We start from the raw sequence: 15,209 nt of genomic DNA, 5'->3' as shown, positions 1-15,209 counted from the left end.
AGGTATGTTGTTTCAGACCATGTCTTCCCCCAACATGGTCCACTCAGGTATGTTGTCAGACCGCGTCCTCTGCCTATGTTGTCACTCAGGTACAATGTCAGACCATGTCCTCCATCTACATGGCCTTCACAGGTATACTGCATCAGACCACGTCCTCTGCCTACGAGGTCCACTCATGGTCGATGCGTCAGACCATGTCCTCCGTCTACATGACCTACACAGGTACACTGTGTCAGACCATGTCGTCTGCCTACATGGTCTACCCAGTTACGTTGCTTCACACCATGTCCTCTGATTACATGGTCTACCTAGGTACATTGTCAGACCATGTCATCCGCCTTCATGGTCTCCCCAGTTACATTGCGTCAGACCATGTCCTCCGCCTACATGGTCAACTTAGGTACATTGTTTCACACCATATCCTCCAACTACATGGTCTGCCCAGGTACATTGTTTCACACCCTGTCCTCCACCTGCATGGTCCACTCAGGTACGTTGCGTCAGACCATGTCCTCCGCCTGCATTGTCCACTCAGGTACGTTGCATCAGACCATGTCGTCCGCCTTCATGGTCTCCCCAGTTACACTGCGTCAGACCATGTCCTCCACCTACATGGTCTTCTCAGCTACATTGTTTCACACCATGTCCTCCGCCTGCATGGTCCACGCAGATGTGTTGTTTCAGACCATGTCCTCCGCCTACATGGTCAGCTTAGGTACGTTGTCAGACCATATCCTCTGCCTACATGGCCTACCCAATTACATTGCGCCAGATCACGTCCTCCACCTTCATCGTCCACTCAGGTACATTGTTTCACACAGTGTCCTCCAACGACATGGTCTACCCAGGTATGTTGTTTCAGACCATGTCTTCCACCTTGATGGTCTACCCAGGTACGTTGTTTCAGACCACATCCTCCACCATGGTCCACTCAGCTACACTGTTTGACACCATGTTCTCCACCTGCATGGTCCAAACAGGTACAATGTCAGACCATGTCCTCCGTCTACATGACCTACACAGGTACACTGTGTCAGACCATGTCGTCTGCCTAAATGGTCTACCCAGTTACGTTGCTTCACGCCATGTCCTCTGATTACATGGTCTACCTAGGTACGTTGTCAGACCATGTCTTCCGCCTACATTGTCCACTCAGGGACGTTGCATCAGACCATGTCCTCCAACTACATGGTCAACTTAGGTACATTGTTTCACACCCTGTCCTCCGCCTGCATGGTCCACTCAGGTACATTGCATCAGACCATGTCCTCCGCCTACATTGTCCACTCAGGTACGTTGCATCAGACCATGTCGTCCGCCTTCATGGTCTTCCCAGTTACATTGTATCAGACCATGTCGTCCGCCTGCATGGTCCACTCAGGTATGTTGCGTCAGACCATGTCCTCCGCCTGCATTGTCCACTCAGGTACGTTGCATCAGACCATGTCGTCCGCCTTCATGGTCTTCTCAGCTACATTGTTTCACACCATGTCCTCCGCCTGCATGGTCCACGCAGATGTGTTGTTTCAGACCATGTCCTCCGCCTACATGGTCAGCTTAGGTACGTTGTCAGACCATATCCTCCGCCTACATGGTCAACTTAGGTACATTGTGTCACACCATATCCTCCAACTACATGGTCTGCCCAGGTACATTGTTTCACACCCTGTCCTCCACCTGCATGGTCCACTTAGGTACGTTGTGTCAGACCATGTCCTCCGCCTGCATTGTCCACTCAGGTACGTTGCATCAGACCATGTCATCTGCCTTCATGGTCTTCCCAGTTACATTGTACCACACCCTGTCCTCCGCCTGCATGGTCCACTCAGGTACGTTGCATCAGACCATGTCGTCTGCCTTCATGGTCTTCCCAGTTACATTGTTTCACACCCTGTCCTCCGCCTGCATTGTCCACTCAGGTACGTTGCATCAGACCATGTCGTCCGCCTTCATGGTCTCCCCAGTTACACTGCGTCAGACCATGTCCTCCACCTACATGGTCTTCTCAGCTACATTGTTTCACACCATGTCCTCCGCCTGCATGGTCCACGCAGATGTGTTGTTTCAGACCATGTCCTCCGCCTACATGGTCAGCTCAGGTACGTTGTCAGACCATATCCTCTGCCTACATGGCCTACCCAATTACATTGCGCCAGATCACGTCCTCCACCTTCATGGTCCACTCAGGTACATTGTTTCACACAGTGTCCTCCAACGACATGGTCTACCCAGGTATGTTGTTTCAGACCATGTCTTCCACCTACATGGTCTACCCAGGTACGTTGTTTCAGACCACATCCTCCACCTACATGGTCCACTCAGCTACACTGTTTGACACCATGTTCTCCACCTGCATGGTCCAAACAGGTACAATGTCAGACCATGTCCCCCGTCTACATGACCTACACAGGTACACTGTGTCAGACCATGTCGTCTGCCTAAATGGTCTACCCAGTTACGTTGCTTCACGCCATGTCCTCTGATTACATGGTCTACCTAGGTACGTTGTCAGACCATGTCTTCCGCCTACATTGTCCACTCAGGGACGTTGCATCAGACCATGTCCTCTGCCTACATGGTCAACTTAGGTACATTGTTTCACACCCTGTCCTCCGCCTGCATGGTCCACTCAGGTACGTTGCATCAGACCATGTCGTCCGCCTTCATGGTCTCCCCAGTTACATTGTTTCACACCATGTCCTCCGCCTGCATGGTCCACGCAGATGTGTTGCTTCAGACCATGTCCTCCGCCTACATGGCCTACCCAATTACATTGTGCCAGATCACGTCCTCCACATTCATGGTCTACCCAGGTACGTTGTTTCAGACCACATCTTCCACCTACATGGTCCACTCAGCTACACTGTTTAACACCATGTTCTCCGCCTGCATGGTCCACTCAGGTACGTTGTGTCAGACCATATCCTCTGCCTACATGGCCTACCCAATTACAGTGCGCCAGATCACGTCCTCTGCCTACGAGGTCCACTCAGGTATGTTGCATCAGACCATGTCATCTGCCTACATTGTCCACTCAGGTACGTTGCATCAGACCATGTTGTCCGCCTTCATGGTCTTCCCAGTTACATTGTTTCACACCCTGTCCTCCGCCTGCATGGTCCACTCAGGTACGTTGCATCAGACCATGTCGTCCGCCTTCATGGTCTCCCCAGTTACACTGCGTCAGACCATGTCCTCCACCTACATGGTCTTCTCAGCTACATTGTTTCACACCATGTCCTCCGTCTGCATGGTCCACGCAGATGTGTTGTTTCAGACCATGTCCTCCGCCTACATGGTCAGCTCAGGTACGTTGTCAGACCATATCCTCTGCCTACATGGCCTACCCAATTACATTGCGCCAGATCACGTCCTCCACTTTCATGGTCCACTCAGGTACATTGTTTCACACAGTGTCCTCCAACGAAATGGTCTACCCAGGTATGTTGTTTCAGACCATATCTTCCCCCAACATGGTCCACTCAGGTATGTTGTCAGACCGCGTCCTCTGCCTACGTTGTCACTCAGGTACAATGTCAGACCATGTCCTCCATCTACATGGCCTGCACAGGTATACTGCATCAGACCACGTCCTCTGCCTGCATGGTCCACTCAGGTACGTTGCATCAGACCATGTCCTCCACCTACATGGTCATCTTAGGTACATTTTTCATGCCATCTTTTCCGACCACATGGTCTACCCAGTTACGTTGCGTCAGACCATGTCCTCTGCCTACGTGGTCTACTCGGGTACGCCGTTTCAGACCATGTCCTCCGCCTGCATGGTTTAGCCATACATTGCATCAGACCATGTCCTCCGCCTACGTGGTCCGCTCAGGTGCGTTGCTTCAGACCATGTCGTCCGCCTACATGGTCTACCCTGGTATGTTGTTTCAGACCATGTCCTCCACCTTCATGGTCCACTCAGGTAAATTGTTTCACAGTGTCCTCCAACTACATGGTCTACCCAGGTATGTTGTTTCAGACCATGTCCTTCGCCAACATGGTCCACTCAGGTATGTTGTCAGACCACATCCTCCGCCTAAATGGCCTACCCAGGTATGTTGCATCAGACCATGTCCTCCGCCTACATGATCAACTTAGGTCCATTGTTTCACACCATCTCTTCTGAATACATGGTCCACTCAGGTACGTTGCATCAGACCATGTCCTCCACCTACATGGTCAACTTAGGTACATTTTTTTCATGCTATCTTTTCCGACTACATGGTCTACCCCGTTGCGTTGCATCAGTCCATGTCCTCCGACTACATGGTTCAGCCATATGTTGCGTCAGATCACGTTCTCCACCTACATGGTCTACCAGATACATTGTCAGACCATGTCCTCTGCCTACATGGCCTACCCAGGTATGTTGCATCAGACCACGTCCTCCGCCTACGTGGTCCACTCAGGTACATTGTTTCACACATTGTCCTCCGCCTACATGGTCTACCAGATACATTGTCAGACCACGTCGTCGGCCCACATGGCCTACCCAGTTACATTTGCATCAGACCATGTCCTCTGCCTACGTGGTCCACTCAGGTACGTTGTTTCAGACCATGTCCTCCACCTACATGGTCAACTTAGGTCCATTGTTTCACACCATCTTTTCTGAATACACGGTCCACTCAGGTGTGTTGCATCAGACCATGTCCTCCATCTACATGGCCTACACAGGTACATTTGCATCAGACCACGTCCTCCGCCTACATGGTTTAGCCATACATTGCATCAGACCATGTCTTCTGCCTGCATGGTCCCCTCAGGTAAGTTGCATCAGACCATGTCCTCTACCTACATGGTCTTCCAAATAATTCTAATTAGCACGCTTGTCACCATTTTTGTGGCCATTTTACTGTCACTATTTTTATGGATATAGCTAGCTATGGAGGAATTCTTTTGTGTTGACCTTGATACCGTGTTTTTTTTGTTTGCTTGTTTTTTTCCCCCCACAAAGTCAAGGCATCAGGCCAGGCTTCAGAGGCTGCTGGCAGGACTGAAAACTGAGTTTTGTTTATTTCTGGCGTTCATTGTCTCAATAGGTTACATTCACAAGGACCTTGACAAGGCTGTCACTCCGCCTACAAGGTCCACTCAGGTACATTGTTTCACACCATGTCCTCCGACTACATGGTTTAGCCATACATTGTGTCAGACCATGTCTTCCGCCTACATGGTCCACTCAAGTGCGTTGCGTCAGACCACATCTTCTGCCTACATGGTCTACCCAGATACATTTGCATCAGACCACGTCCTCCACCTGCATGGTCCACTCAGGTTAGTTGCGTTAGACCATGTCCTCCACCTACATGGTCTACAAAATAATTCTAATTGGCAAAATGAAAGCAATAAATCTGAAACCTGCTCGTGTGATATTGCATGGTTTCTGGTTTTTTTTTGGGAAACCAAATACTATGTTTGAGAGTAACAAAACACTGTTTACCATTCTCATGACCCGTTTAACAAATGTAGTCAAAAGGCTTTCCAATTCCACCAACAGCAAAAAAAGCAATGCAAATTAAACATTTAACATCTAATTATGTTATTTATACAAGTGGAGACCTAGATTCACCAAGTTCTCACATAAAGGATATTTGTTTTCCAGACAATATCTCTGAATAATCATTTGTCTAGTAAACTGCTCTGAAACATTGATCAAACAAGGAGTTGTTTGGCTTTCCCATTGGCAAGAATCATATCTGTACTGGGAATCAGGCCGTGTTTCAGCTGAGACAGCTATAGGTCTCAAGGTCAGCCACTTTTCAATCACAGGACAAAGCCTGTTACTCATGCTACACACACACACACACCCCACTTGATCATTTTCTAAGTTCCCAAATCTTTTGTTTCGTGAGCCTGTTGGAGGCGGATTTGAACAAATGTTTTGAGCAATTAAAAAAAATCCTTACTATTTATGGATGGATGTATGGTTTTAGGGTTGAGTTTCTAGAAGGATCTAAAACAAAATTCATCTCAAAGTGTCTAAGGAGGGACACAACCTATTACTGTTGTTCACTAATCTTCTGCTAATACATCTTTAACAACTAAGATGATTCAGTGGACGTTGTCCTGGTCTTAAGTGCACAAATTTTAACCTTCTGCCATTGTTCCTTTAATTGGGAACTAATGTTGTACTTTTTCTTCTCTTTCATGCATCCATGGCTGAGTCCTACTCTGAAAGATGTGCCAGCAGCTAGCCACCCATGATCTTACAAGCAGCAAGTGGAAGCTGACTATACTATATTGATGTTAACAATTTTGAACTTGATTTGCTTTAATTACATTAAAGATGTTGTAAATACTTAACTGAATCTTTGTATTAAGTTCAAGTTCATATATATATATATATATATATATATATATATATATATATATATATATATATATATATATATATATATATATATATATATATATATATATATATATATATTAGTATCAACACACTCCAGTTTTACTATTTTGCATTTGTGTAACATTTGCTACTTTGTTCATTTCAGTAGTAAATAAAGTGACAATTTTTGCTTTACACACTTGCTGTCCTTTTTTCTTTTTTATAACTTGGTCCTCCAGAGTTAAATGAGAGATTCTCCTTAAATTAAACTTCCTGTGGGAAGTTGCATCTAGCAACCTCCTGGATATGGTCACTGTTTTTACTCTCAAAACACACAATTGTACAAATAGAATTAATATGCTCTTACTTGAGGGATGCAGCAGGATGATGTCCTTCATGGTGAAGTCCCGTGACTGGACGATTTTCAGCCAATCAGCGATGTTGGTCATTAGCAGGACCCAGGCCACTGTTGGCCAGGACTCCATCACTGACCCCAAGTATCTTCATGCACGTTTGATTTAGCCAGGTGAACACTGTGGGAGAGAAGCAGACAAGGGGTCATTACTCAGAACTAAGAATGATCACTGTGCCTCATAGATGTTACCAGTCAGTGATTCGGCCTGTTTGCAGGTGTATGACAAAAATTTTACAAATGCTACTCTAGATCTTTCCTATACTTTATCTGCACGGTAATAGATATTAAATGACAGTTCATAGAAGAAAATGTTGGATATTTTCATTAAACCATAGTTGCAGTGAAGTATGAAAACAAGACATCTCAAACAGAAAAGGGATGCTAAAGCCTAATAAAAGGGGGAATCTTCCTTTTTAAAAGTGATCAGCTGTGTGCGGCTCATACTGTGAGCTTGCTTCATTATTTAAATGTCAAAAGGAACCCTACGAGTCTACTGAGCTTTAACTCTAAGCATCCATCCCTGATTTGAGTAATTGCATGGCAAAATGAAGATTTTCATGTTCACTATTCCTCTCTAAAATTGATCTTTTTGCTGATATTTCTATACTTAAGACATTTACCTCTCTCAGCTGACAGTTTCATCAGTCATTGAATACTTGAATGAAGTGAAAAATTCTGCTCTAGATTATCTATTATAATCATTAACGTTGACACTTCTACCCTGAACATGAGTAATGTTTCAACTACAAGCCCTTTTTGCCCTCTGGGAATTTAGCCATTATACCCTGCTTTGCCAGATGTTTTTTTTCCGTCATGCTGTGGGGTTATTCATTGGTTTAGCCAAGTCAGCATTTGTATTGTCTTTTCCACTGACTCCATCAAACTGCAACAGCAGGTCTGCACAAGGAGGAAATGTCCCCCTCTAGACCTTCTTAACTTCCAAATCAGTTCCCTTGCAAAATAGATTCACTGCCCCATTAATAAAGCGCCCAGTGTTGGCCCTCTCCAGCAGGAAATGAGGATCAGGATAAGGGACTTCTTGAATCTGAAAATATTTCCACAGGTTTATACAGTAAATGTTAATGCATACATAACAGAAATGTCCATTATTACAATAGGAAAAAGCATGTTAATGTAGCTTAAAGGTGACATACAAGAGTGTCTTTGGGCCTTGAAGGTGCTCTATTGTATTGTATCCTCTCACTTTGATTAATGTCTACATTAGTGATGGTTATGAGAGATTGTCACTACTGTAGATCAGTATGACCTTCCTATTATACAGATGGTATGAAAATACTAAATGCACAAGCAGTGTTCGTACAATTTGTTCTTGCATACAAACATTATTTTTAAAATTTGTTGATATTGAGGGTAAGAGTTTTTTGAGAATGCAGATTCCTTATTATGAGAATTTCTTTGTTAAGGACTTTAGGATAAACCTTTGACGTCTCTGAATCAGGTGCAGCTATGTCGCAATGCATTCATCGCTGGTAGATAAAATTAACTTTCAAAAGGAGCATTCCTGATTGCAAAAAGTGCTTTGTCATTATGTGAGGATATTTGACCTTCTTTCATTACTAAGAGATCATATTTGATTGCCATTGATTTATAAAGACTAAAAGATACTATTTGTTCGAATGCAAGAAAAAATTTTATCGATTTGAAATTGTAACTTATGAAAATATAAGCATTTTTTTAAAGGTTCAGCATTCTTCTCATCATTAAGAACAGACTTATGCAAGCTATGTTATATAACTAACATTGATGAATGTAGTGATACTGTTGTTGCTCTTAACTGCAAAGAAATTGTCATTTTACTAACAATTCCACACTTGCCATAGAGATACAAATGAGTGGAAGTTACTTTATAAAATAATTCCTTGGGTTGAGTATTCAGTGACAGTCCTAGCAGAACACTCACTTGCTCCTCTTGGATTTACTGAGATGTCAATCAACTAATTAATACCAGATGACCTGGTTTCTCCTCTGAATCGAGATCAGTAGATTTGTGTAAGATCAGCCATGAGTTCAGATGCCTCTGTTTCATATTTTATCCCCAGGCATTGTGCTGACTGTATGGTGGTAAATGCTTGTTTTTTTTGCATTATGCATGCCCCAATAACATTGATCCATGTGTAAAGGAGACAGAATAACCATACTGTAGTGTACTCTATACTGCTGTACATTCAACAAGAGCTCAGTATACTCTGACTCTTGGTATCGAAGGCTATGATCATAAAATTTAAAGTAAATAATAATTCATGTAGACATTGTACTATGGAAAAATTTACATTGATTATACCTACATGAGTGTACACATGTTAACTTTATGAATATATTGCAATATTTAAGAGCAAAATCACTTTAAATTCTCTGTATAGACAAATATTTTATTGTACACATAAAAAACACTGAGCTACATATTCACAGGAAGATAGTCAATTAGTTGAAAAAGAGTAAAACAATCTGCAACAATTGTGAAAACTGATAAATCTTTGAAGTAATTTTTAAGCAAAATTTTCAAATGTGAATCTTAAATGTGAATATTGGGCCTGGGAAACTTTTGAAAGGTATTTTCACTTTTTTATTGACATTTTATAGATCAAACAATCAATTTATTGAGAAAATAAATGGAAGATTTCTTGTTGATGAAAATAATTGTTAGTTGCAGCCCTAATTGGATCCCACTCAACTCAGCACTTGAGGCACAGTGTATAAATACAAAGCTAAAGTAAGTAGATGTTTGTTTCTGTGCTTAACTTGTTTAAATGCATTTTTAAACTGCTCTATTAAAACAATTTGAACTTCCTCTCTAGATTTGCATGTCTGTGGACCATGTGAAAAACTAATTAACACAAACTAATCTGGAACCCAAATTTGCGTCCTTGTGTGACATGATACCGTTAACTGAGCCACTGTGCATCGACACCATCAGTTCTAATTTTTTTAAACCTCGCTTGCACTACAGGAATGTTTGAGTTGATTTCTGGAAACCAGACCTAATTACGTGATGCAGTTTTATTGAGAAGGATTCAGAGAAGTCTTTCAGTCCATAGGCTCACATTCATTAATCTCCTCAGAGCATTAGTGTTACTGTATAGCTCATAATGATATGCTGAAAGCTGAAAGGAAAACTTGAGATTAGCTCTCCATCTTTGAGCTGTCTGATAGATGCCCGTCCTTGCTCTGGAGTAAAATTTGGTTTGTAGTGTAAGAGAAGGGGGCAGGAGTGCTGGGATTAGATACAATGGCTCCCTGTTACAACTGGAGAGGGATGGAGAGGGTTTATATCACTCAGGGTTCAATCGGCACCGACCAACTCCTTCAGGTCCCAGTTAAAAGGCCACGCAGGACTAAAAGAATCTGAAGGAGAGCAGGTTTTAAATCTTTCTGTCTCCCCTGACAACAGGGGATAAAGTTTGCAGATTGCGAGTGTAAAAGTTGATGAGTGCAGCTAAACTGTGCACCATCTGTCACTACTGTTACAAAACCCCAAAAAGTTAGTCTTTACTGTAATTTCACACATGATGTGAAGTGGCCATCTGAGCAGAATTGTCACATTTTGCTACTAAGTTTTAAACAAAACAACAAACTGCATTTAAAATATAGTTTGACTCATGACCCTGCTTTTGACCTCTTCATACCAGAGATAAGTTCTGCTTTCCTGCAGAATTCCATCCTATAAATCAGTAGTCAAAAGTTAAGTTGTGTTTTACGCAAATATATTACTTAAAATATACTTTACTAAATTGATAACATAACTCAAGTTAAAGTCCAAAATGATCAACCAGTTATTTCAAAAAGAAGACAGCTAAGATTACATGCAGATTACTCATCACCTTCTCATTCCAGGAAGTGCTATGCCGCTTTCAAGTGCTGTCAGAGAAATCATATTTATGGATGAAACACACCCAAATGACCCAAACCAGTGTAAATATTGCTGGGAAAGTCATCTTATCCAAACCGCACTGCAATTGAGGGTAAAGTAAGGCATTTTCTCATGGTTGATACAGTCGAGTACTTGATGAATTGATAAATCTATTTACAGAAAATGTATCTGCAACAATTTCAAAAATCAATTAATCAAACTTTTAAGTAATTTTCTCTTCTCAAAATGAGGATATTTGCTGGTTTGCGCAGCTGTTAAACTAAATATTTACAAGCAATTTAAATGTGTAAACTTGGGCACTGAAATTTTTTTTAATTTCAATTTTCCCAAATTTTATGGACCAATCTATTAATTGAGAAAATAACCAGCAGACTGGCCAATAACATAATCCTTTGTGTCCTTTATGATGGTATACAACAAATTAGAGTTAAAACATTAATTGGACACATCTAATTGATGTGTCCAATTAATGCATGTGTGCATTTTGTCCCACTTTCTGTGCTTTTGTCTCTGTGTCCATTTGCTTATTACTGTTAACAGAAACCATGTAATGTCCATGAACACATATTTGCACTTGTGCGTAGGATAGTATGAGGAACACGTGAAGGCAGGATTACAGAAGGACCAGAAAGAGAAACATAAAATGTTTAAATACCCCAAGGCCTCTACAGTTCTCCAGAAGGCATCATTTACTGTACTGAAAGCTAGATGGCAAAAAAAACATCTTTAGGAAAGAAAAATGTTCAAAGAATAATCATAAATTGATCTAATAGTTCAACACATTAGCTTTCCCAGTGGCAAAAGCTGGCATAAAATGTCAAATAAATGTCAAAGGTGAATTATTTAATTCCTTAGATGAAGGATAATTGCTCTAAGTTGGTCATGCGTGTCAAAAGAATACTCGATCAAGATTTAGGCCACCAGGGTTGCCTTTGAAGTTCAGCCGATATCCAGCAGCTCAGTTCTATCCACCAGACACATATGGCAGGGGCTTAACTTCTGTCATACAACTGCTTTTGTTTTACGATTACACACTAAGGTCAGAGATACATGACTGCACCAGAAGAATTAGAGTAAACAGTGTTACTGAAGTACAGCATATGATAACTGAAACATTTAATCAGACCTGTGGTTAAAGGGTTAGGGTTACACATAAACACGCAGCCTTTCCAAGCATCGCCATCTGGGTTTACTGAGTCACTACATGGCTGTAAGATTTTTATGAGGTCCTTGCTGAGCCATGCATCTCATAAAATGCTTGCTGTCCTAACAACATTGATTAATACAGCTGAAAACAGACCAGTGACTCCTAATAAACCACCACAAACTGTTACTTCAAACCAAAAACTCATCAAAAATGATTAGTTTTTTTTATTGTAACGTGCAAACAAGCTCTAACTTTGTGTATAGACTGGCTTAATTACTGTATAGCAACTTTAAACCAGCTGATGTGACTGACAGACATCCTTGCAAGGACACAAAAAATAGATCTCTCCAAAATCTTTTCAGTTTAGAAAACTAGAAAACTCAGAAAACACTGTTCAACGTCATGAATAAACCCGTTAGTATTCATGAAAAACACAATAAACACAATTAATGCATTGTGTACATATGTAACTACATACAATAGACAAATGTGTAGATGCAGTGCATTTCCATAACATTAATCTTTATGATGCCTATGCAAACTTCAAATCTAAGCTGCAACACAATTATTAAGACAGCCTGAATAATTACAAAGCCTATTTATACGACTAACAACTGCATAATGACTGAGACTGAAGCATCATCACCATCAATCTGCTCTGTAGCCTATTTGAGTCGACTCTTCTTCTCTGGTAGCCTAAAAATTAATTGAACCTTAATTGATTCACGCATCCATTTATTTTTCCCAAACACAACTGCAAACTGAATTTGATCGCAACATCAAAACCACAAGTGGTGTTCGCACATGAAATCCTATCTTTTAATTAATATATAAATTGGCGCTGCGTTATAATGCGGAACATTTACAAACGCATTCAAACTGAAAAACAGCGAGGCTGCGCTACTTTAAAATGCAACTTACCGGCTTTACTCCCTCGATAAGCCCGCAGGAGCCTCTGTCTACTGTCCGCAGATGAAAATCAAAAACTACCCGAGAGAGCTGCTGCTCAGTGAGTAGGAGGGTGCTGCTGCGTCACAGCCACGTCATTACGACGCCTATTAGCTACAACTGGACCAGTCAAAATATATGGTCATATTTTGGACTAATTATGTTTACTGATGGGATCCACACGGAGCAAGATGAAGCTCACAGAATCACATCATTCCCATTCAGTGTGAGCAGTAATTAGTCTCTCTGCTGTATTTGGTGCCTGTGAGTGATTTTTAAAGTGAGCTGGAATTATGAATTATGCATTTTTCTAGGTCTTGAATGTGTAAACTTAATTAGGACTTTACTATAGTTGACTGTCTTTGAGCTATATGGAAAAAAAATGCTTAGGGGCTTTCCTCAGGATCCCAAAGATCAAACAGCACAGTCTTCTCTACACTATAATTAGCATTCACATTATTCCTGTAGGCAACTTCAAAAACTACCCTGAAAAACAACTTGTTTAATCACATTCCTTCAGTGACACACACACAGTATGCTGCCAAGCATGGACATAGACTCATCAGTGACAGGCAGCAGCCCTCTGACCTGTCTGGATATAGGATCCTTCACATGAAAAGCAAGGAAGAAGATAGCAGCCTTTCAGAGCCTTGTCAAACAGAGGAATTTAAGTAGCATATGCACACAGATGTGCCAGAATATCCAGACAGGTGGCCCGTTCATCATGGGAAAAGCTTTCAGCAGCACCTCAGAAACTTGCACACTGCTCGAATGACAAAACTGACAGCAAAAGACACATGTACGGGATCAGTTTGGAATTTATGTTGAAATATTTGAAATAAGGGATGGATGGGGGGGACAATAACAGGACCTCTGGTTTAGTTCATACGTGAAACAGTTATCTTATTTTGATATTTTTCTGTCTCTGTTGTTAGAACGAGCAGAAAATAGTGATTGATTGTGGGTCGTAAATGCAGCACTACTGCGCTGAGATGCCAATTAAATCACTATTTCATAATCACAAAGTTGTCCAGCAACATTAACATAAATACTGTTTAATGACAACACCTATACAACTATATAACAGCTATATTGACAGAGCATTTTATTAGGAAACACCTGTACAATCCAATACAACAGCTACTTTTACAGATTCTACTTGTACGAAGCTTATACATCCTCAGTTTTTGTTGATGAAGGTGATAATTCTACTTTATGTTTATAAGGTCGTAGTGGGTGTTGGTGGCATACTGGAGTGCATTATATTGAAAGAGTTTCTTATATTTTGCTCTCCTTGTATATGTTAATATGGGCTGTTTACTGTCACAGGCTTATGTCATTGTTGTCCACAAGCTGTTTTTTCCTGTCCACACTCAAATGCATGGCTATCATTTTTTTATTTAGATACTTTTGAGACCATTTTCACAAAGGTCTGTGTTTGAGTGTCAAAAACATTGGTTTTGTTTAGCCAAGACTGAGAGAAGATATTTCCAAATGTTGCTGGTATGAGCACATAGGGTGTGGTGGAGTGAAAATTGATTATTCTTGCAACTCCCAAGCTGGAAGAAGCCCACAAAAAAAGAAAAAAAAAATCAATTTGAGGTCAGAACTATCAGCACCTAATGGAATCCAGCTCTAATTGCAATGTGTGTGCGCATCCATCGCCATGGTCTTTAGAGGAGGTGGAGGCGTAAAATGGAGAGAGAACAAGGAAAATGGAAGATGAGATTTTGAATTTAGAAGCGGGGGAGAGCCTCAGGGAAGAGAAAGAAAAAGAAAGTTGATTCACCAAGTCATAGTGAGAGTGAGCATGAAAAAGAAGAAGGTGCTGGATGTGGAGTTTTGTCAGGAAGGCATAAAATGCTCTGGCTTGATATTCGTTGAGTGTATGTCAGAGACACAGATGGAAAAAGCTTTAAATCTTGGTGTTGGGTTCTGGGATGGATATGTACCCGGTGGCATGTTTTCTGCTCAGCAAGAAAGCTCCAACAAAGGTTGTTGTTGATGGAGTCTCAAGCAGAGTGGATGCAAGGAGATTTAAAGAGTGTAAAGGGGTGACAGACAGCTATAGAATTAAGAGGTATGATGAAGTAGTTAATAAAAAGTATTAAACTAAATCTGTTATGCTTCACGTTGATTTGGAGTACTTGCCTGATAGAGTGATATTGAACCATGTGTTGTACCCAGTAAGGCACTATGTTCCCAAACCTTTGCAGTGCAAATTGTTGAAAGTTTGGTCATAGTTTGTTTGTATGTAGGTATGATTTTGACACATGTAGTTAATGTGGGAAGAATAACTGTGAAGGAGACTGTGAGAAAGATCCAGTGTCTTCTTTGCAGCTTGGGAGGCTAAATGTCCAAAGAGAGTAAGGGAGGCAGAAATAATCAGGGTTAGATCTGAGAAGAGACTTAAGTATGAGGAAGTAGGTAAGAAATATCATGATGTGAAACAATAAGCTAAGGAGGACGA

General features: G+C 41.5%; 1 protein-coding gene across 1 annotated transcript; it reads left to right on the top strand.

Annotated features, from left to right (window-relative positions):
• The first annotated feature begins 3,596 nt into the window (after window positions 1–3,596).
• LOC122976185 lies at window positions 3,597–5,042 on the top strand. The gene is made up of 2 exons (XM_044344499.1): window positions 3,597–4,016; window positions 4,150–5,042. The coding sequence occupies exons 1-2, from the start codon at window positions 3,604–3,606 to the stop codon at window positions 4,619–4,621; spliced, it is 885 nt and encodes a 294-aa protein (XP_044200434.1). The 5' UTR covers window positions 3,597–3,603; the 3' UTR covers window positions 4,622–5,042.
• Window positions 5,043–15,209: the final 10,167 nt, after the last annotated feature.

The sequence above is a fragment of the Thunnus albacares genome, chromosome 24, assembly GCF_914725855.1.
Source record: "Thunnus albacares chromosome 24, fThuAlb1.1, whole genome shotgun sequence".
NCBI classification, from domain to species: domain Eukaryota; kingdom Metazoa; phylum Chordata; class Actinopteri; order Scombriformes; family Scombridae; genus Thunnus; species Thunnus albacares.
Note: the sequence above shows the minus strand (reverse complement) of the source record. Positions and strands in the feature narration are given on the sequence as shown.